The 24,868-nt window shown below is 35.9% G+C and overlaps 1 protein-coding gene across 2 annotated transcripts in view; it reads right to left on the reverse strand.

Moving 5' to 3' along the window:
• CFAP70 (cilia and flagella associated protein 70) overlaps positions 1 to 24,868 on the reverse strand; it is an 86,545-nt gene that overhangs the window by 51,806 nt on the left and 9,871 nt on the right. For both annotated transcript variants that reach the window (XM_061161786.1, XM_061161787.1), the window contains 5 exons: positions 20,298 to 20,477; positions 17,972 to 18,154; positions 16,047 to 16,141; positions 12,784 to 12,883; positions 7,554 to 7,688 (listed from right to left, as the gene is read on the reverse strand). In XM_061161786.1, the coding sequence (XP_061017769.1) occupies positions 7,554 to 7,688; positions 12,784 to 12,883; positions 16,047 to 16,141; positions 17,972 to 18,154; positions 20,298 to 20,477 (693 nt within the window). The remainder of the gene's footprint in view (positions 1 to 7,553; positions 7,689 to 12,783; positions 12,884 to 16,046; positions 16,142 to 17,971; positions 18,155 to 20,297; positions 20,478 to 24,868) is intronic.

Here is a 24,868-nt window from a genome sequence, read left to right on the forward strand (position 1 = left end):
CATACAATTTACCCATTTAAAGTACAGTCAAAATTTCATGACTTTGGGGGAAAAAAAACTGCTTTCCAGGTCTAAACAGCATCTTCCTATGAGAATCTGTTTTTCTGCTTGGTTGAAACAGAATGAAGCACTTACAATTTTGGATCTTTTCTGTTTAGGCTAAGGGGATGGTACTAAAGACTGCTAGTCCATGAATATTAAAAACAGAGTTCACTGGGCAATATCTAAGTAAGCTCCAGAATGGAGCAGATGATCAATAAAGGCGAAATAAGGTTCTGTTTCAGCAGCAAGTCCAAAAGAGACAAGGAAATGAATTCTCCCAGTTTTGCTCTGGAAAAATAAAATTCAATGATTTTTGGCATATTACATTAATTGTAGTTCATTCCTTTTTATTGTTAAATAGTATTCCCTAGTATTCCTTGGAAGGAAAGTTATGACCAACTTAGACAGCATGTTAAAAAGCAGAGACATTACTTTGTCAACAGAGGTCCATCTAGTCAAGGCTACGGTTTTTCCAGTAGTCAGGTATGGATGTGAGAGTTGGACGGTGAAGAAAGCTGAGCGCCAAAGAATTGATGCTTTTGAACTGTGGTGTTGGAGAAGACTCCTGAGAGTCCCTTGGACTGCAAGGAGATCCAACCAGTCCATCCTAAAGGAGATCAGTCCTGGGTGTTCATTGGAAGGACTGATGTGAAGCTGAAACTCCAATACTTTGGCTACCTGATGCAAAGAACTAACTCATTTGAAAAGACCCTCATGCTGGGAAAGATTGAGGGCAGGAGGAGAAGGAGATGACAGAGGAGGAGATGGTTGGATGGCATCACTGACTCAATGGACATGAGTTTGGGTAGGCTCCGGGAGTTGCTGATGGACAGGGAGGCCTGTCGTGCTGCAATCCACGGGGTCTCAAAGAGTTGGACATGACTGAGCTACTGAACTGAACTGAACTGAACTGAACTGATTCCCTAGTATAGATGTGCCACAATTTGCTTATTGATTCACTAGTTGTGGGTGTTTATTGCTGTGACTTCTTAGCTATTATGAATAATGCTATCAACATTCATATACATGCCTTTGTGTAAAAGCAGGTTTTCAGTTCTCTTGGTAGGTTCCTAGGAATGATTTGCTGGGTTGTATGGTAAGTTTGGAAAGATCCCTAGGAGAAGGGAATGGCTACCCACTCCAGTATTCTTGCTTAGAGAATTCCATGGACAGATCATGGGGTTGCAAAAAGTCAGAACATGACTGAGTGACTTTCACTTCACTTCACATGGTAAATTTGGGGAAGCCCAGGTGGCCCAGCAGTAAAGAATCTGCCTGCAGTGCGGGAGATATGGGTTCAATCCCTGGGTTGGGAAGATCACCTGGAAGAGGAAATGGCAACCCACTCCAATACTCTTGCCAGGAAAATCCCATGGACAAAGGCGACTGGTGGGTTACAGTCCATAGGGGTGCAAAGACATGACTGAGCACACACACATACACACATATGGTAAGTTTAATAAAGATTATGTTTACATTTAATGCAGATTTTCTATATTAAAATAATTTTGTTTATTATTAATTATAAACATAATTAATTATTAAACATAAACTATGTTTAACAAAGTTTTTTCTAAACAGTTGTTCTGCCAAGTATTAAGAGTAGAATATTGAAATTTCTAAATGTTAACTGCCAAATTGCCTATTACCTCTTTCAATTCTGTTGAGTTTGGCTCCATGCATAATAAGGTTCTGCTGTTAAGACGTACATACATTTATTATTTACACATGTATTATATATAATTATAATTTATAAATCCTATCTTCCTGATTAATTGACATGCCACGCTATATTTGTAATATTACTCATCTTGAAGTCTATTTTGTCTGATATAAATTAGCCACTTAGCTCTGTTCCTATTTGCATGGTGTATCTTTTTCATCCTTTTACTTCAACTTATGTATCTTTGAGTCAAAATGTATTTGTTATAGATAGCATATCATTGAATCTTGATTTTTTATTGAATATAGTTGATTTATAGTTGTCAGTTTCAGGTATACAGAAAAGTGACTCAGTAAAAAAAAAAAAAAGAAAAGTGACTCAGTTACATACATTTTTCAGATTATCTTACATTATAGATTACTACAAGATATTGAAAACAATTCCCTGTGTTCTGAAGTAAATCTTTGTTGTTTATTTACTTTATGTTCAGTAGTTTGTATCTGTTAATATCATACTACTAATTTAGCCCTCCCCTCACTTCCTTTCCCCTTTGGTAAACATAAGTTTATTTTCTAAATCTGAGTGTGTTTATGTTTTGTATATAGATTCATTTGTATTATTTTTTAGATTCCACACATAAGTGATATCATATATTTGATTTCTCAAATCCCGACTTTTTAAAAAAAATCCAATCTCATAATCTCTTTCCTTTAACTGGTGTGTTTAGACTACTCACATGTGTTATTATTAAAATATTTACATTTATATTTGACATTTTGCTATTTGTGTTCTATATATCTTGTCTTTTTTGCTCCTCTGTTCCTCCTTTAAGTGCCTTCTTTTAATATTAAATATATATATATATATATACTTTTATGCATGAGTATGGTGAGTGAGTGAGTGCTAAGTTGCTTCAGTCATGTCCAACTCTTTGTGACCCTACTGACTGTAGCCCACTAGGCTCCTCTGTCCATGGGATTCTCCAGGCAGGAACACTGGAGCAGGTTGCCATGCCTCCTCCAGGGGACCTTCCCATGTGTACGGTACCGACACACATACTTTTTTTAGAGGTTGCTTTAGAGATCACAATATGCATCTGAACTAATCACAATCTATTGCACATTGAGCCTAACTTAATTCTTGTAAAAATGGAAACTTTATTGTACTACAGCTCCATTTTATTTTCCATCCTTTATGCTACTTTTATCGTATATAAATTATATCTATGTAATGCTTTCAAAATGTGGTGCTAGAGAAGACGTTTGAAAGTCCCATGGACAGCAAGGAGATCAAACCAGTCAATCCTAAAGGAAATCAACCCTGAATATTCATTGGAAGGACTGATGCTAAAGCTGAAGCTCCAATACATTGGCCACCTGATGTGAAGAGCTGACTCATTGGAAAAGACCCTGATAATGGGAAAGATTGAAGACAGAAAGAGAAGGGGATGACAGATGGTGAGACAGTTGGATGGCATCACTGACTCAATGGACATGAGTTTGACCAAACTCCAGAAGAGAATAAGGACAGGGAAGCCAGGTGTACTACAGCCCACGCGGTTGTAAAGAGTCAGACACAACTGAGTGACTTTCACTTTCAGAATAAAAGGGAGGAGGTGGTGGTTTAGGAGCAGATGTTGGCAAGAATGCCTCAAACTCCACAGTTTTTCATGCATTAATACTTCTCAGTTCATTGATGTCTTTGGTTAATTTCCAGAGTGCTGAAATGGCATTTTGTCAACATATTGAGATTTATAATTGCTTCTAGGGGGAGAAAATTTGACTACCTTGTCACTCAGACATAGCCAGAAGTGATTCCTCTGAAGTGTTTTTCATATATTTAAAAAATTATGATTATGTATTTATAAAAAGTTGTGATCATAGTGGATGTAGTTTTACATCCTTTTTCATTTAACAGACTATCACATGTATCTGTTCATGTTTTTTAAGTTTTTCCCAAGAATAATTTGAATAATCTTCTTCACATGCATATAATAAAAGTAATAAATAAAAATGTCTGTGTGTCAACTATATCTCTAGTGCTTTACGTATTTTATCTCTTTTAATATGTAAAACAATTATAGGAAACAAATACTGTCTCCATTTTACTAACGCATAAAGTTGAGAGAAATTTAGTCACTTGCCTAAAGTCAGTAAATGGTAACTAGTCTGGAAGTTCCAGAATTCAATCTAGAAACTGCCTGACATCAAAGCCTATAACTTTTTGATTATGATATATTATTTCCCTCAGATTCACCAAAAACACCTTGAAATGACTTAGAGTAGTTTATATTTTAGGAATAATAGTCATCATTCTGATACATATTCACACATTTCCCCTGATTTTTTAGGTACATTGTAATTTGGCTTGTGATGGTTTCTTCTATGTATAGAAGATTTTTATTTTTTGGCAATCTAAATCTTTTATACCTTTCATTCTTCTCAAGCACAGGAAGTCTTCCCTTAATTCATATATTTAATTAATAGCCACTTCAATTTCTATAGACTTCACATTTAACTCACTTTAGTAAACTTTGGTAAACTCATTTGGAATTTATCATGATCTATGCTATATGCAAAATTTTTGCTTTCTTTTTTGCATTTAAGTATCTACAAAGCATGTTTATCTTTTTAAAAACTTCTATTTCCAAAGTATATATACTTCATTAATTTTTTTTCTTTTGCACTGGGCTTTATCTAATTGCGGAGCATGGGGGCTGCTCTCTAGTTGAGGTGCCAAGCTTTGCATTATGGTGGCTTCTCTTGTTGTGGAGCGCAGGCTCTAGGCTTCAGTAGTTGTGATGCACGGACTTAGTTTCCCTGCAGCGTATGAGACCTTCCCGAACCAAGGATTGAACCTGTCTCCTGTGTTGCAAGGTGGATTCTTTAACCACTGGACTACCAGGGAAGCCATAATGCTTATCTTTTTTTTTCTTTTTTTTTTTTGCTTATATTTTTAATGGGTGCAAGTTCTACCATTTTTATTTACAATAATCTATTAATTCATCCTCTATTATTATTAGACATTCAGTCTTAAGTTTAGTTTTGCTATTATTGATCCCCAAAAGTTTTCATGAATACAAGGGCTTTGATCCTATTATTTATTTCAGACAAATCCCTATAAACCTGACTTCTGATTCAAAGGATACTTATACAGAGTTTATTACTCATTTGGTTTTCAAATAGGGATGATGGGTCTTTCATGACTATTATTGAGTAATAGCTGTCCTAATAATGATGAAATAGTAACATGTTTTTGTTATTATTGATTTTTTTTAGTAAGTAAATTATATTTATTTTGTTGTAACTATGAAACCGTGAATGTGGTCAAATCATAGCAAAGAAAGTGTATAACTTAAAATAGTTTTGTTGGAGTCATGGAATTTTGGTTATATTTGTTTTTGCTTTTAAAATTTTCTTGAAAATTATTTACTGGGTTTCTGTAAAATTCACTTTTCACCATTTTTGAAAAAACTTCTCCCAATCACGGAAAACTATTTTTCCCCCCATGGAAAACTTTAAAAAAAAAAAAAGGAGAAAAAATATTTTCTCATGTTCCCAGCACATAGGAACTATTATTTTTGACTTTTCAGTGTACAGATGACTCATTTTTCTGTGTACAAGATTTGGTATGTAAGTCTTCAAGGCATATATAAAATCTATGAGCATCATCATTATAAATGTCTTTCTTAAGTATCTTGAGTCAGGGATCAGTCTAGATTCATTGGAGTCGAAACTCACATGACTGAGGAGTGCCTCTTTGGGAGGAAAAATTAAAAATTGCCAAGATAAAATTAGGTGTTACCCCATGCACTGTAGCCTGCCAGACTCCTCCCTTCATGGGATTTCTCAGGCAAGAATACTGCAGAAGGTTGCCATTTCCTTCTCCAATTATGGATTTTTATAAAGCTGCACTTTCTCCTAAGAAGCAACATGATAAAACTGATTTTTCTCTTAAATAAATAAATAATTTGTATTTTAACATCTGAAAATAGAAAGAACCATATTTTGGCTCATTAATCAGCACATGGATTTAAATTTTTGCATACTGAACACAAGAGACTTCTTGCATTATTCTAAAGATTTTGTATCCAACTTTATTGAGGTAAAATTGAAATATAGGCTTACTTTAGAGATTCTGCAGGTTGGTTCCAGACTACATCAATAAAGCAAATAATTGCAGTAAAGCAAGACATGGATTTTTTGGTTTCCCAATGCAAATAAAAGTTATGTTTACACTATACTGTAATCTATTAAGTGTACAATAGCAATGTCTCAAAAACCAATGTACAGGTCTTAATTTAAAAATACTTCTTCACTAAAAAAAAAAGGCCAAAATGATTAGATTAGTAACAACACAGATCACTATAACAAATAAAACAATAATGTTTGAAATACTGTGAGAATTGACAAAACGTGACACAGAGACACAAAGTGAGCAAGTGCAGCTGGAAAATATCACCCATTGACTTGCTCATCTCAGGGTTACTACAAGCCTTCAATTTGTAAAAAGAAAATACAACATCTGTGAAGAATAATAAAGCAAAGTACAATAAAATAAGGTATGCCTATATAAGAGGCTTCCCCAATGGCTCAGTGGGTAAAGAATCTGCCTGCCAATGCAAGAGACACAGGAGACGTGGTTCGATTCCTGGGTTTGGAAGATTCTCTGGAGGAGGACAAGGCAATCCATTCCAGTATTCTTGCCTGGAGAAGCCCATGGACTGAGAAGCCTGGTGGGCTACAGTCCAAAGGGTCCCAAAGAGTCAGATCTGACTGAGTGACTACACACGCACGCATGCCTGTATCAGTTCAGTTCAGTCGCTCAGTCGCTCAGTCGTGTCCGACTCTTTGAGACCTCATGAACTGCAGCATGCCAGGCCTCCCTGTCCATCACCAACTACCGGAGCCTACCCAAACTCATGTCCATTGAGTCGGTGATGCCATCCAACCATCTCATCCTCTGTTGTCCCCTTCTCCTCTTGCCCTCAATCTTTCCCAGCATCAGGGTCTTTTCAGAAGAGTTAGCTCTTTGCATCAGGTGGCCAAAGTATTGGAGTTTCACCTTCAACATCAGTCCTTCCAATAAACATCCAGGACTGATCTCCTTTAGGATGGACTGGTTGGATCTCCTTGCAGTCCAAGGGACTCTCAAGAGTCTTCTCTGACACCACAGCTGAGAATTATCAATTCTTTGGCACTCAGCTTTCTTTATAGTCCAACTCTCACATCCATACATGACCACTGGAAAAACCATAGCCTTGACTAGACGGACCTTTGTTGACAAAGTAATGTCTCTGCTTTTTAATATAAATTACATATTTAAAGTATTCAATTTCATCAGTTAGAATAACCAATATTCCCATCATCTCTAAATTTTTTCTCATATTTCTTTTGTAATCCATTCTTCCCTCTATCCCTCTTCCCAAGCAACCACTGATTTGCTTTCTACTTTCTGATAACTGTATTTCATTGGCATCATACAGTATGTACCCTCTTTTGCCTGGTTTCTTCCATTTATCATAATACATTTGAGGTTCATCCATATTGCATATTTAATAGCTCATTCCTTTTTATTGCCAAATAGTATTCCATTGTATGGTTATACCACATAATTTGTTTTTCTGAACACCTGTGGATAGAAATTTGGGTTGTTTCCAGTTTTGGGCTTTTTGTTATCCTAAAGTTTTTAAGATTCGAGGGCAAAAGACTTCAAGGCTCTATATTTAACATCCCAGTGTATCAACTGTTTCCAAATATCAACTGCAAAGATGTGTGTGCTAAAGATATAAGTAAACACATATATAAGAATAAATTAGGATGATAACTTCTATACTAATTTTTCTTACCTTTTCATAGACTGTACTATCTAGGTAAGGGTAAACATGAAAAGCTCCCCGAATCTTCTTTACACCTGGATACAGCAATGGCACCATATTAACATAAGCCACACCATGAAATGAAAACTGACCTTCATCATCAGTCTAAAGGAATAAAAACAGATAGCTGTTAGTGTTACAGAGTAATGTAGCATAAGGTCTGGAGCTCTGACTGAGCAGTGCAAAGACCTGACTTTAGGAACTAGCTATGCTACTTGATTTGAGCCAGTTATATAGACATTTTGGGTCTCTGCTTATTTATGTATAAGTGTGTTTAATAATACCATGATCACTGAGATAATATATATTAACAGTATTAATAGTAAAGATAGTAGTTTGATCAGCAAATACTCTAATAATGTATATTCAACCAAAGAGTCAATTTCACCATGTTGATTCTTAGGAAAAAATGAAACTTTGCAAAAAAAACCCCAATAATAACAATAACAAAAGCTTAAAAGAAATCAGACTGTGGCCTTAGCTTTAGTTCACAGGTTCATATAAATGAAAAGAGCCTTATAAATCATCTGGACCAGTGATGACAAACAGGATTTCACTTATGCTTAAATTCTAATATTACTGGAGGTGTTTTAGAATACTGTGTTGACAAAGATTCTACATCCTTATCTGGATTCAAAAGGATGGGTTAAAAAGGAAAGAATACTTTGATTGATCAGTAATAACTGCCATGAATGAAGGATGAATGACAGTCTGCCATCATGTATTTGTCAACCCTAATCTCATATAAATTCTCATTACAAAGATGCAGAACATGTCAGTAAATATATATTAACATAATTTTGAATGGTTGTATGGTTTGCCATAGAAAACATTTACAAGGAAAAAATCAATTAAATGAAGGAAAACACATTTAACTTCTACAAGGTTAAAAGTAATCTCTTTGATTTTGCTGATTATAACAATATCAAAGGACTTCCCTAGTGGTACAGTGGATAAAAATCCACCTGCCAATGCAGGGGACATGGATTTGATCCGTGGTCCAGGAAGATTCCACATGCCATGGAGCAATTAAGCCCATGAGCCACAACTATTGAGCTCCTGTGCTGCAACTACTGAACCCCGTGCACCTAGAGCCTGTGCTTCACAATGAGAAGCCCACAACTACAGAGTAACCCCCACACACCACAACTAGAGAAAGCCTATGCTCAGCAATGAATATGCAGCACAACCAAAAAAAAAAGAAAACAAGACAAAAACGATAATCAGAAATTAGACTTAAAGTCCTGTCTTCATATGATAACATTATGTTGTTTTAGAAATCATATCCCTCATGAATATAAATTTCAAAATCCTCAACAAAATATCAGGAAACTGCATTCAACAATACATTAAAAAGATTGTACACTATGACAAACTGGGATTTAATACAGGGATGTATGGATGGGTTCAGTTCAGTTCAGTTGCTCAGTCATGTCCGACTTTTTGCGACCCCATGGACTGCAGCATGCCAGGCTTCCCTGTCTATCACCAACTCCTGGAGCTTAATATCCACAAATTAATCAATGCAATATACCACATTAACAAACTGAAGAATAAAAATCATATGACCTTCTTGACAGATGCAGAAAAAGCATTTGATAAAATCCAACATCCATTTATAATTAAAAACCCTCAACAAAGTGGGCATAGAGGAAATGCATCTCAACATCATATAGGTCATATATGACAAATTCAAAGCCAACATCATCCTCAAAGGTAAGAAGCTGAAAGTATTTCCTCTGAGATCAAGAACAAGACAAGGATGCTCACTCTTACCACCTTTATTCAACATAGTACTAGAAGTCCTAGACAGAGCACTCAGAAAAAAAAAAAAAAAGGAATCCAAATTGGAAAGGAAGAAGTAATAAAGCTACCACTGTTTGCAGACATGGTATTATATATAGAAAATCCTAAAGATGCCACCCCAAAACTACTAGAACTATTCAATGAATTCAATAAATTTGCAGGATATAAAATCAATATCAGAAATCCACTGCATTTCTACATACTAACAATGAATTATCAGAAAGAAGAATTAAGAAAACACTCCCATTTAAAAATGCATCAAAAAGAATAAAATATCTAGGAATAAATAGAATTAAGGTGGCAAAAGACTTGCACTTTGAAAAGTACAAGATACAAGATACTAAGGAAAAAACTGAAGATGACACAAACAAATGTAAAGATATATGATGCTTATGGATTGAAAGAATTAACACTGTTAAAATACTACTACTCCAGACACTAAAGATTCAGTGCAATTCCTATTAAAATAGCGAGGGCATTTTTCACAGAAGTGAAACAAATAATGCTAAAATTTGCCACAAAAAGAGGCTATAAAGGCTCTAAAAGGAGCCACAAAAGACTCTGAATAACCAAAAACAATCTCAAGAAAGAAGAATAAAGCTGAAGATATCATGCTCCCTGATTCCAACTATACTACAAAGCTAGGGTAATAAAGATAGTATGGTACTGGCACAAAAACACACACACAGATCAATGGAACAGAACAGAAGGTAAAGAAATAACACTCGTATGGTCAATTAATTTAACATAGGAGAGAAGACTACACAATGAAAAATACAGCCTCCTCAATAAATGCTGATGGGGAAACTGGTCATGCAAAAGAATCAGCTGGCCTACGTTCTCAAAATGTATACAAGACTAAACTCAAAATGGATAAAAGACTTAAATGTAACACCTGAAACCATAAAACTTCTAGAGGGAAACAGAGGCAATACACTCTTTGACAGCAGTATTTATTGGATATGACTCCTCAGGCAAGGGAAACAAAAGTAAAAATAAATTGGACTATATCAATCTAAAAAGTTTGTGCACAGGAAAAGAATCTATGAGCAAAACGAAAAGGCCACTTACTAAATGGGAGAAAATATTTGCAAACTATATATTCAAAAAGTGGTTAATATCCAAAACGTACAAAGAACTCATACAACACAACATCACAAAAAAAAAAAAAAAAAAAAAACTGGATTTAAAAATGGGCAGAAGACTTTCATAGGCATTTTTCCAGAGAAGGCATACAGATGACCAACAGATACATGAAAATATGTTCAGTATCAATAACCATCAGGGAAATGCAAATCAAAACCACAATGAAATATCATCTCACACCTGTAAGAAAGCATGCATGTGTGCTCAGTTGCGTCCAACATTTTACAACCCCATGGACTGCAGCTAACCAGGGTCCTCTGTCCACGGGATTTTCCAGGCAAGGAAACTAGAGTGGGTTGCCATTTCCTCCTCCAGAGGATCTTCCCAACCCAGGGATCGAACCTGTGTCTTCTGTCTTGGAAGGCAGATTCTTTATCAGTGAGCCATGTGGGAAGTCCCCTGTCAGAATAGCTGCCATCAAAAGACAATAAGGACTGGCAAGGATGTGGAGAAAAGGAAAGTCTTTTCTCAGTACAACAGTACAACAATGTACTGTCAATGGGATTATAAACTGGTGAGCCGTTATGGAAAACGCTAGGGAGGTTCCACAAAAAATTAAAAATATACCTGCCATCTGATCTAGCATTTTCACTTTGGTGTATTTACCTGAAGAAAACAATATTATTAACTGGAAAAGAAATATGTACTTCAATATTCATCACGGGATTACGTAAAATAGATATGGAAGCGACCTAAGTGTCTATCAATAGATAAAGAAAGGGCTTCCCTGGTGGCTCAGTAGTAAAGAATCCATCTGACAAAGCAAGAGACATGGGTTCCGTCCCTGGTACAGGAAGATTCCACTTGCCACGGGGCAACTAAGCCCAAGTGCCAAAACTACTGAGCCTGTGCTCCAGAGCCTGGGAGGTACAACTACTGTGCCCACATGCTACAGCTACTGAAGCCCACACACTCTAGAGCCCACGCTCTGCAACAAGCCGCTGCAACAAGCACTGAGAAGCTTGTGTGCGTCAGTTAACTAGAGCAGAGCATCCACACAGTGCAGCTAGGGAAAAGCCCATGCAGCAACTAAGACCCAGCAAAGCCAAAACCAAACAAATAACTTTATTTAAAAAGATAAAGAAGATGTGGCATATATATATTTACACACACATACACATACAATGGAATATTACTCAGCCATAAAAAAAGAAATCTTGCCATTTGTGACAACATGGATGGATCTAGAAAGTATTATGCTAAGTGAAGTAAGTCAGACACAGAAAGACAAATACCACATCATCTCACTTATATGTGGAGTCAAAAAGAAAGAATAAAAAACAAAACAAAAACAGAGAAAAACAGGTAGTTGCCCGACGGAGCGGTGACTGAGAGGGTGAGAGATTAAGGAGATTAAGAGGTCCACACAACCAGTTATATAATATAAGTCACAGAGGTATACTGAAATAGTATACAACATAAGTAATGTGGTCAATATTACTGTAATAACTTTACATGGGGACAGATGGCTACTAAACTTATCATGGTGAACACTTCATAATGTATGTAAGTGTCAAATCATTATGAAGTACACCTGAAAAACTAACAATATTTTGCAACAACTATATTTCAGTTTTTTTTAAAAAAAGGTCTTTTGCAGCAGACATGTATTGACCTACTTCCTGTGGTTTTCTTCTTCAGTAGGATAGGAAGCAACTGTTGGCATAGTCAGTAGGGTAAATTGGAAATAGAGTCATTCGGACAAATGCATTTATTTTTATCATAAACAAACAAAAAACAGTAGAGAACTTGTTCCAGGCTCATCAAAGCTATATCTTTTCAGAATAGTAGCACATCTATGAAAATTAGCAGGCTAAAACATTTTAAGTAGGTCAGTCTAGAATAAATTTGGAAACATGTATTAGGTTGAACCATACAGCCAATATTTAGCTACTTTTGATGTATTCAAAGGCTATTTCATAGTTTTACTTGTGGTAAAACTATAACAAAGGGCTAAAGGGAAACTTGATATCTGAGAATAAAGTCTAAATAATTTTTAGTAGACAACAGGGAACTAGGGTTACCAGTCATTCTGATTTGCCAGGAACAAGGGAGTTTCCTGATACATGAGACTTGCAGCACTAAAACTGGGAAATTATTAATATTAGGCAAATTAGGATAAGCTGGCTACCCTAGGGAGCAGCCACACAGTTCACATTTTCCTTTGGTATCAGAAGTAGAAGCAGAGTAACAGGATGGGTCTGACCCAGCATTTCCTCTACAAATATTTTTAAGTGAACAAATTTACCTTTTCAAATTTAGCAGATTTCCCTTTGGGCACAGCAACCAGAGGAACCCTTGTGATCTCTACGGGCCAAAATCGGCAATCAGCAATTCGCTTCTGAAAACTGCAAATCAAGAATCAGCCCATTAGCATTATAAGCAAAAATGGGGGGTTAGTATAATTAAGGTTAAAATAAAGTATTCCTCTCTTTAAAAATAGTAGAATCCTTATATGCAAAAATTCTTATTCGGTATGTGAACTTTTAAAACCTTCTCATAGTTATAAAATTCCAAAAATAATTATACTATGTTGCTAGGAGAAGCAAATTGTAGTTTTTGAGAGCAGTTTGACAATATGAATCAAAAGTCTTTAAAATGTTCGTAGTCCTTGACCCAGAAATTCTACTTATAGTGATTAATTCTAAAGAAATAATCAAACAAGTACGCACAAAGTACAAAATACATTTATTTCTACTGTGAAAGTAATCGCAGCAGGACTTCCAGTGTCACCTTGGACACACAAAGAGCCTGAAAGCTGTCATTCTTGTCCTCACAACAAGAAAAAAGCTGTTCAAATAAAAAAAATCAATGACTTTTCTTAGATCCACCTAAGAATTAAGTTCACAAGGCAAGTCACCACCTTGAAATATAGAGAAACAAGCAAGTACAGAGAAGCATAGCTAAGATCAGCTTACAGGCATCAGAAGCCACTAGAGCCAGTTTAACTGGTAGAAACACTTTAAAGATAATTGTGAAAAACCGCTGGAGACTGAGAATGAACTAAACCAGAGAGTTAAAAACTCCTAGGTGCCCACTCTTAGGGAGTCTCCACACTTTCTTGGGGTTTAAATCAAGGAGCTCCATCAGATTCTTATGGTGAAAATAGGAGGAAAATAGTCTTAGGGAGAAAGAAGGGAAAAGTAACTGTATTAAAATATGTCCAGAGTGTTCTCTGTAATAAAGGCCTGCTCTGTAAGGGAAACTACTTCATCAGAGTTTTATGTGACTCAGGGAAAGGGCAATTAGACAACTCTAGCCCTATTTAGCCTTCCTCTCTCACATGAGAAAAGGAAGGAAAAAAGACACACTTATGAAGTCACAACCGAGGGACTCAAACTCATTAAAATACTGAGATTTAATCACAGGATTATAGAAAACTTCCTTTCTCCAACACTTCACCACCATTCAACAGGATCCAGTATGAGAATCTGCAAAACACAAACCCTATTTGGGAAACAGCTCTGAGCAAACCCAGAGACAACAGGGAAGGAGTGAAAGGACACTGATGCCTCCAGCACTCACAGATACAGGAAGCATTAAATACGGCCTGCCTCCTAACCAGGTCAGCATAACACCTCACACTGAAAAACCCAATTACCACATTTCTTACTGCCCAAAACATAATGTCCAGCCTTCAAAAAAAAAAAAAAAAAAAACTACAAGAAATGCCAAAAGGCAAGAAAAATACCATCTGAAGAGGCAAAGCTATCATATGAATTAGACTCAGATATGACACAGATTTTGAAATTATCAGGGAGATAATTTAAAATAACTGATTAATATGATAAGGACTCTAATGGAATAAGTAGAAAACATGAAAGAACAGATGGGTAATATAAGTAGAGACATGGAAATTCTAAGAAAGAATCAAAAGGAAATGCTGGAAATGAAAAACACTAACAAAAAAGAAAAATTAATTTGATGGGCTTATCAACAGACTGGACATAATCGGGGAAAAAATTTGTGATCTTGAAGCTACTGAGCCAATAAAAATTTTCCAAAATGAAACAGAAAGGAGAAAAAAAATTTTAATCACAAAAGAATATCTAAGAACTGTGGGACAATTACAAAAGGTAACAGGAATACCAGAAGGGGAAAAACGTGAGAAAGGAGCAGAAGAAATATTTGAAGTCACGATGGCTGCAAATTTTACCAAATTAATGACAGATACCACAGATCTAGAAAGTTGAGAGCACCAAGCATAATAAATAAACATACATATATATATAAAACTACACCTAGGTATATCATATTCAAATTGTACAAAGCCAAAGAGAAAGAAAATCTTGAAGTCAGAGGGAAAAAAAAAAACTTACCTATAGAGGAATAAGGATAAAAATTATCTTGTATTTCCTTTCAGAAATCATGAAAGCAAGAAGAGAATGATATGTAATACTTACAGTTCTGAAAGAAACAAACTACCAACTTAGAATTCTGTATCTACTGGAATTATCCTTCAAAGATGAAGGAAAGATAGACTTTTAGTCAAACAAAAATGGAAACAAGTTGTGGACAGTAAACCTGTCATGCAAGAAATGCTAAAAGTCTTCACAGAAAAAGATATGATATGGGTCAGAAATGTGGATCCACATAAAGACAGGAAGAGAATCAGAATGAAACAGATTTAGGTAAAATAAATTTAAATTTTTTCTTACTTTTAATTAGTCAAATAGATAACTGTTCAAAGTAATAATAGCAACAATATATCCTTAATGAAGTATCAGCAAATCAAATCTAACAATGTACATTTATATTATATACTATGATCAAGTTGGGTATATAGGGACTCTGAAATACATGATCAATTTTTCCATAATTCTAAAACTTCTAAAAATAGCCTACTAATTAAAAAATATACATATATTTTTTCATTCAGATAATACATATATCGATAATCCTTTATTTCTCACTTCTCCCTAATCACTAGGTCACTGTGACCAGAGACTGACAGTTAACCACACAAAACTGTGTCATGTTCTGCTTTAGTAAATAAATCCTGATCTGGTATGGGTGACAACGTGTCCAACAAAACCACTCTTTCCTAAGTCTCTTTTTCTTTGAGAGACGGGCAATGAGATGAAGGAAGGTTCTACAAAAAGGGCTAATACGGCCAGCATGTGTCCTTTTTTAATCCATGAGCAGCTGCCTCTTCCAACTTTCTGCCAGGAATGTGAACGTGCCGGCTAGAGAGCCAATAAGCCATCTTGAACCATAAGATACCCTTGTGTATGGAATGCACATGTTAAAGAAGGTAGAGCAAAGAGAAAGAGCCTGCATACCTAACAGTACTGTAGAGCCACCGTACATACTAGGCCTGACCTTCTTTTACACAAAAGAGAAGAATCCACCATGGTTAAACCACCATCACTAGAAGCCTGCTATTAGCAGATGTGGTAGAAGAGAATCTCAGATCACCTTAACTCAATTGTAAATAAACGAAAGTATAATAAAACATTTCTTCCCACTTACAGTCTCCATTGGTTAGAAATACTCTCTCCCTCTTCCTACCTGACCACTGCAGGAGGATCAAGGTAGCAGCGACCTTCCAAGTCCCAAGTAATCCTTTTCTTCATGCTTTCTGCTTGGTTCCTAAATTCCCTATCCTATAAAATCATAAGACAGAGACTTTTATTCTCTCAGTATGGCATGGTGGCCTCCAGCTCCATCTGAGGGCACTCTTTAATGGATTTGATCATAACAGTTTTATTACTACTCTAAGTATGACTACTACTAGAAACACTAACAGCATCTTTACTATTAACAAAGTACACAGAATAAATTACTTATATTATGCTTTTATCAATCCGGTACTAACTGTCAAATACTCATTCACATAACCTCAATCAGTGATTCTCAACCCTGGATGCATATTAGAATTATCTGAAAGCTTTTAGAAACAAAAAATCAAAACTTGGGCATTGGTATTACTTTAAAAGTAAATTCTTATACAATTGACCTGGTTAGAGTTTGGCCACTGTTGTTTTAAAAGCTTTCCAGGTGACTGTGATGAACAACAAAGGTTGAGAACTAGTTATTCAAAATAAAATGGAACATAAAATCTAAATATCTAAAATAAAATATCTGATCTAAGTGAAAATATTAATAAAAGTAAACCATGAATTTTTAGTAATCACAATGATGAAAAGACACTACACAATATTTTTAAAATACTGCTAGCCTTATCTCTGGGCTTCCCAAGTGGCACTATTTAAAATATTTAGAATCAGATGCTAAAGTAATTCAACCACTTACTATAATATTACTTCATCAAATGTTTCCACTAATGATTATCAGTTTGTTCAAGACACATTTGCAAATGTGTTTACAGAATTTCTTATGCCCTTGACAACTATATGTTGTAGAAAAATATGAAGGAAGGAAGGAAGGAACAGAGGGAGAAAGGAAGGTGGGAGGAAAGGAAGGAATATAAAGAATAATTTCAACAACTTAAATGCCCACCAACAGGAGACTAATTAAGCAAATTAAAGTATGTTCATACTATTTCATATCATATAGAAAGTACAAATAAAGAAAAAGAATGAGAATGCTCTTCGTATATTTATGTGGGAAAAATCGCCATGATATACTATAAAGCAAAAAAAGCAGTTGCAGAAGTATGTGAGTATGTCACCATTTGTGGAAAAAAATGATAGGGAAAGAATACATGTAGGTATTTGTGTGTATGAATATGTGAAGAAAAAAACAGATTTTTCCATGCTTCCAATATGATTAAGCACTTTATATAACACTCAGTTAAAAACAAACAGATACTTCACACTTGAAATAAAGCAAAAATAGCACAGTCTTCCTGACAGGTTCTAGTTCTGAAAACAGCAAGACTTTGAATACTTTCTGTAAATCTGGACTTCCTAAAGAAAAACAATTTGATCCCTGACTTTTATCATGTCGATGTCTCTTAAGCCAGTCTTTCTGAAATCTGACTCCCTTGAACCCTTTGTGAGGAATCTTTAGGAAACTACTTTTCTAAACGTTTTTGCTTCCGAGTCTTCCTTTGACTAGGTACTTTTGCTTTATTTGTATTCATAAAAAAGTATCCGAAAGGGAACACAAGAAAATATAGTAAAGGTTAACTATCAGGGTGATGATCAAAGAAGGAATTAGGAAGAAGAGACAAAGACGAGCAGGGAGACTTTAACTGAATATCTCTTAATGCTTTTTCAACTTGTGACTGTATTATAACCTACTCATAAATAAATAAATTACAAATGAGATAAAGAGTAAAATATGAATTAAATCAATTATTTCGCTTGTTGGACTTAAGTCAGGAAACACTTTAATCAGAATTTTTATTGATAATTGTTTTAAGAGGTCATGGATGTATATGAGTTACAGTGATTTACAAACTGTAAACATGTTTTACATGCATGTCAGTGCACTGAGATTACCACCAAAAAACCATGTAACTCTTTCACCTCAGGGCGGTTGAGTTCACCTTCTTCTTCCTCATAAGGACCACCAACGATGAAACTATCAGGAATGTTATTAGCTCCAGGGGCCAGAATGTTGGCAATAGGCCATTTTTTGGGCCGAGGAACAGGTTCTCTTTCCCCTCCAAGCTTCAGAGTTCCATTCTTGAAGAAGATGGGATAGTCCTTCTATAGAAAAAAATACCATAAAACAGGAAATTTTGTAAAAGACTATGAAGTGGACAAAAAAAGATTACTGAAGTGTCTTTTCATTGGAATATCAGGTATTGTCTAACAGACCCTTCTGTGATTATCTGAGTCTAAAGAGGGGCCTATGTTCTTCATTTGTTTGTGCTATTTTATAGTTCTGTAATTTATAGAAAATCGATAATAATGCAAATTATTCTTGTCCATAGATATGCACATGTACTTTGTCCAGTAAAAATATAACTGATTATTGCCCTATGGCTGATGATAAGTTTTGAATTATCAGCAAACATATTACAACTTTTCTGGTTGCTTACCAGGAAAAGGTAAACCACCTTACCTCTGAACAAATCTGGGTCATTTGTCCAGATTCTTGTTTGAATTGCTTTAATCCCTTTATTTCATTTTATATTTATATGAGAGTCATGATGTACCTTTTTAAAAATTCTTTTACAAAACAAATGTGACAAAGGCTAAAAATATAAACACTTTTATATTGCAATTCATCTAAAATAAATTTGCAACAGAAAATTGGCAAAGTCTATAAATAGACAATTTAGAGAAAAGCAAATTAGAAAATCCAACATTTAAATAAAAACATGCTAAATATCATGAATAAGTGAAATGCACATTAAAACCATGAGATATCATTTTAAACCATAGATTGGCAGAGTCAAAGTCTGAAAATATTAAGTGTTGACCATACTGTAAAGTTAATGGTATTCTTACACATAGCTGATGGAAATGTAAATAGGTGTAACTATGGAAAGCAATTTTGTAGTCTATTACAAAAGTTAAAATGGGCATAACCTGTAAGTCAATTATTCTAATTCTTTTGGTTAAGTTTTAAAACTTCTGTGAAGGAGGGGCTTTTACGGGATAGCAGAGTAACAATCTTTGAAAATCTGCTCCTCAAAAAAAACCCCAACAATGCTAACAAAAATTGACAAAATTAAGGATGTCAAAACTATTCAATATGGACAGGACAGTCTTTCGAACAAATGGTTCTAAGAAGACTAGTTATTCACATGCAAAAGAATGAGACTGGTTCTTACCTAATGCCATATACAAAAATTAACTAAAAAATGGATCAAAGGCCAAAACATAACAGCTAAAACTATAAAATTGTTAGATGCAAACACAGGGGAAAAGCCTCTGTACATCGCATTTGGCAATGATTTCTTGGTTATAACAAAATTTAAAAATGGATAAACAGAAGTTCATTAAAATTGAAAACTTTGGGGCATCAAAAGATACTAACCAGCGTAAGAAAAGTCAGCCAACAGAATGGGAGAAAATACTTATAAATCACATAACTGATAAGGGATTAATGGCTAAAAAATATAGAGGACTCCTAAAATGACAACAACAAAAAGACAAACAACCCAGGTCAGAAATGAGCAAAGGACTTGGAGAGATATTTCCCCAAAGAAGATATAAAATGGCCAGTAAGCACATGAAAAGATGCTATCTTTTAATTTTTATTTCATTAGGGAAATATAAATCAGAAACACAAGGTTTGCTACTTCATACCTATTAAGATGGCTATTATGAAAAAAGAAAATAACAAGAGTTGGTAAATATTGGAGAAACTGCACTGCAGGTGGGAGTGCTGAATGGTGAAAAAGACTTGGAGATTTCTATACAAAAAGTGTAAAACGGCAATGAAGCAGACGAAACTAACTATACTTTTTTAGCAAGCAATTTGAAAAACTCTTTCAAGAGCCTCAAAAGACCCATACACATCATTCTATAGAAATCTGGACTAAGAAAATAACTTGGAACTAAAAGACTATAATGTAAAACACTATACAAAATTTACAATATATATGCAAACAAGTAATCATTGTAGAAATATGACTTCCAAAAATTGTCAGTTTTTAAGTGATTTACATATTTTCCACAATAAATATGTATTTACTGATAAAAATTATGCATAAGCTATATGTAACATATAAACTATACAATTAACATCCATGTATAAAACAGAAGTAAACTTGATTTTTTTGAGCCTGAAAAACTCAGCTGTTAACAGAGTTTGCTTTGAACAAAATCTTAGAAGGTGAGGAAGAGATGGCCATATGAGTGTTTAAATCTGTATAAATATCGGGCTGTAAGTCTTTACCTCTCCAGCTGACGGAACTTGCATACCAACCATGTAGTTTTGCAGCGGCCCTATTGGCATGAAGGATTCAGGCACACAGTACGCAGCCTCCAATGTGACCTTCAGAAGATTGCCTCCTGAGATCTGGGCTGTGGTTAATAAGGGCTCCGCAACAAATACTTTAACTTCAAGGCTGCACTGCTATAAAAGAGTAAAATTACACAGAAATTTCAAAACGCCAGAGGCCTCCCCAGTTTTTACATTATCTCATTTGAATCTCACATCATTGTTCAAGGTAAGAAGGTCAGGTTTAATTATTTCCATATGGAGGATTCAAATAACTCTTTCTAGGTCCCATAAGTTACAGATAAAGCAAAGAAGAGAACCTTATTTCAAAGTTAGATCCCTTCCTTTCCGAGGGTAAGTATGAACACAAATACATATAGAAGAGGAATCAGAAAGTTTTATACTGAAATGTTATCAATAGTTGCACATGAGTGAGTGAGATTAGGGTGCTTTTATTGCCAGTCTGTATTTTATGATTATTTCTGTAATTTAAATATAGTGCTGCAATAGCAAACGAAGCAACAGACAAAGGATTAATCTCAAAAATATACAAGCAACTCCTGAAGCTCAATTCCAGAAAAATAAATGACCCAATCAAAAAATGGGCCAAAGAACTAAACAGACATTTCTCCAAAGAAGACATACAGATGGCTAACAAACACATGAAAAGATGCTCAACATCACTCATTATCAGAGAAATGCAAATCAGAGCCACAATGAGGTACCATTACACGCCAGTCAGGATCGCTGCTATCCAAAAGTCTATAAGCAATAAATGCTGGAGAGGGTGTGGAGAAAAGGGAACCCTCTTACACTGTTGATGGGAATGCAAACTAGTACAGTCACTATGGAGACAAGTGTGGAGATTCCTTAAAAAACTGGAAATAGAACTGCCATATGACCCAGCAATCCCACTCCTGGGCATACACACCGAGGAAACCAGATCTGAAAGAGACACGTGCACCCCAATGTTCATTGCAGCCAGCACTGTTTATAATAGCCAGGACATGGAAGCAACCTAGATGCCCATCAGCAGACGAATGGATAAGGAAGCTGTGGTACATATACACCATGGAATATTACTCAGCCATTAAAAAGAATTCATTTGAATCAGTTCTAATGAGATGGATGAAACTGGAGCCCATTATACAGAGTGAAGTAAGCCAGAAAGATAAACACCAATACAGTATACTAACGCATATATATGGAATTTAAAAAGATGGTAATGATAACCCTATAAGCAAAACAGAAAAAGAGACACAGATGTACAGAACAGACTTTGGGACTCTGTGGGAGAAGGCGAGGGTGGGATGTTCTGAGAGAACAGCATTGAAACAAGTATACTGTCAAGGGTGAAACAGATCACCAGCCCAGGTTGGATGCACGAGACAAGTGCTCAGGGCTGGTGCACTGGGAAGACCCAGAGGGATGGGATGGGGAGGGAGGGAGGAGGGGGGATCGGGATGGGGAACACATGTAAATCCAAGGCTGATTCATGTCAATGTATGGCAAAAACCACTACAATATTGTAAAGTAATTAGTCTCCAACTAAAAAAAAAAAAAAATGAAAAAAATAAAATAAATATAGTGCTGAAAAAATTTTGTTTTTTATTAAATATTTGAAAATCATGTTCTTTAACATATTTCTATTATTCAAAGGTGAAAAAGTATTTCTGGCAGCATGAAAAAGTATTTCTGGCAGCACGAAAAACTCTAGGAATGAATTTCTTTAGTAGGGCTACCAAGATTTGGTCATGGCAGACAACCTCTTGCAACAACACAAGAGAAGACTCTACACATGGACATCACCAGATGGTCAACACCGAAATCAGATTGATTATATTCTTTGCAGCCAAAGATGGAGAAGCTCTATACAGTCAGCAAAAACAAGACCGGGAGCTGACTGTGGCTCATATCTTGAACTCCTTATTGCCAAATTCAGACTCAAAGTGAAGGAAGTGGGGAAAACCACAAGACCATTCAGGTATGACCTAAATCAAATCCCTAATGATTATACAGTGCAAGTGAGAAATAGATTTAAGGGGCTAGATTTGATATACAGGCTGCCTGATGAACTATGGATGGAGGTTCGTGACATTGTACAGGAAACAGGGATTAAGACCATCCCCAAGAAAAAGAAATGCAAAAAAGGCAAAGTGGTTGTCTGAGAAGGACTTACAAATAACTGTGAAAAGAAGGGAAGCAAAAAGCAGGGAGAAAAGCAAAGATATACCCATTTGAATGCAGAGTTCAAAGAACAGCCAGGAGAGATAAGAAAGCCTTCCTCAGCAATCAATGCAAAGAAATAGAGGAAAACAATAGAATGGGAAAGACTAGCGATCTCTTCAAGAAAATTAGAGATACCAAGGGAACATTTCATGCAAAGATGGGCTCAATAAAGGACAGAAATGGTATGGAGCTAACAGAAGCAGAAGATATTAAGAGGTGGCAAGAATACACAGAAGAGCTGTACAAAAAGGATCTTCATGACCCAGATAATCACGATGGTGTGATCACTCACCTAGAGCCAGACATCCTGGAATGTGAAGTCAAGTGGGCCTTAGGAGGCATCACTACGAACAAAGATAGTGGAGGTGATGGAATTCCAGTTGAGCTATTTCAAATCCTGAAAGATGATGCTGTGAAAGCGTTGCCCTCAATATGTCAGCAAAATTTGGAAAACTCAGCAGTGGCCACAGGACTGGAAAAGGTCAGTTTTCATTCCAATCCCAAAGAAAGACAATGCCAAAGAATGCTCAAACTACAGCACAATTGCACTCATCTCACATGTTAGTAAAGTGATGCTCAAAATTCTCCAAGCCAGGCTTCAGTAATACGTGCACCATGAACTTCCAGATGTTCAAGGTGGTTTTAGAAAAGGCAGAGGAACCAGAGATCAAATTGCCACCATCCGCTGGATCATCGAAAAAGCAAAAGAGTTCCAGGAAAACATCTAATTTTTTGACTATGCCAAAACCTTTGACTGTGTGGATTACAATAAACTGTGGAAAATTCTTAAAGAGATGGCCATACCAGACCACCTGACCTGCCTCTTGAGAAACCTGTATGCAGGTCAGGAAGCAACAGTTAGAACTGGACCTGGAACAACAGACTGGTTCCAAATAGGAAAAGAAGTAGGTCAAGGCTGTATATTGTCACCGTGCCTATTTAACTTATATGCAGAGTACATCATGAGAATAACTGGGCTGGAAGAAGCACAAACTGGAATCAAGATTGCCAGGAGAAATATCAATAACCTCAGATATGCAGATGACGCCACCCTTATGGCAGAAAGTGAAGAAGAACTAAAGAGCCTCTTGATGAAAGTGAAAGAGAAGAGTGAAAAAGTTGGCTTAAAGCTCAACATTCAGAAAACTAAGATCATGGCATCCAGTCCCACCACTTCATGGCAAATAGATGGGGAAACAGCAGAAACAGTGGCTGACTTTATTTTTCTGGGCTCCAAAATGACTGCAGATCGTGATTGCAGCCATGAAATTAAACGACGCTTACTCTTGGAAGGAAAGTTATGACCAACCCAGACAGCATATTAGAAAGCAGAGACATTACTTTATCAACAAAGGCCCATCTAGTCAAGACTATGGTTTTTCCAGTGGTCATGTATGGATGTGAGAGTTGGACTATGAAGAAAGCTGAGCGCCTAAGAATTGATGCTTTTGAACTGTGGTATTGGAGAAGACTCTTGAGAGTCCCTTGGACTGCAAGGAGATCCAGCCAGTCCATCCTAAAGGAGATCAGTCCTGGGTGTTCATTGGAAGGACTGATATGAAGCTGAAACTCCAATACTTTGGCCACTTGATGCGAACAGCTGACTCATTTGAAAAGACCCTGATGCTGGGAAGATTGAGGGCGGAGGAGAAGGGACGACAGAGGATGAGATGGTTGGATGGCATTACCGACTCAATGGCCATGGATTTGGGTGGACTCTGGGAGTTGGTGATGGACAGGGAGGCCTGGTGTGCTGCGGTTCATGGGGTCACAAAGAGTCGGACACCACTGAGTGACTGACCAAGATTTGACTTTAGTAATATATCCAAGTAGGGCAGACAAGACAGCAAGTGTTTTTAATTAGAGGAGAAAAGAATTTGTTCATTTTCATTTTATTTCTTGGGAATCAACATTAATAAGAATAATTAATTTTCCTGTTAAAGAATTAAATATCCTACTAATGAGAAATTCCCAAGTTGTATCTCCAACAGAAATCCTGATTTGGCAAATGTAGTGCTTTTTAATAAATCTTATTTTTATATACACACATATACACCCACATATAGAGAGGGAGATATACACATATGTATCTCTGACACTTTCACACAGGATACAATAAAAAGTAAGTTTAAAATGTATATTAATTGCTAATCATATGCCAGGCACTTTACTGCAGCACTACAAATATAAAAAAGACACAGCCCCTCTCATCATAGAATTTATGTTATAATTCCATAATTATGACAAATGCTATAATAGAAACCTGTACAAAATACCTTAGACAAAGAGCACCAAGA

This window comes from Dama dama, chromosome 15, assembly GCF_033118175.1.
Source record: "Dama dama isolate Ldn47 chromosome 15, ASM3311817v1, whole genome shotgun sequence".
Lineage (NCBI taxonomy): Eukaryota > Metazoa > Chordata > Mammalia > Artiodactyla > Cervidae > Dama > Dama dama.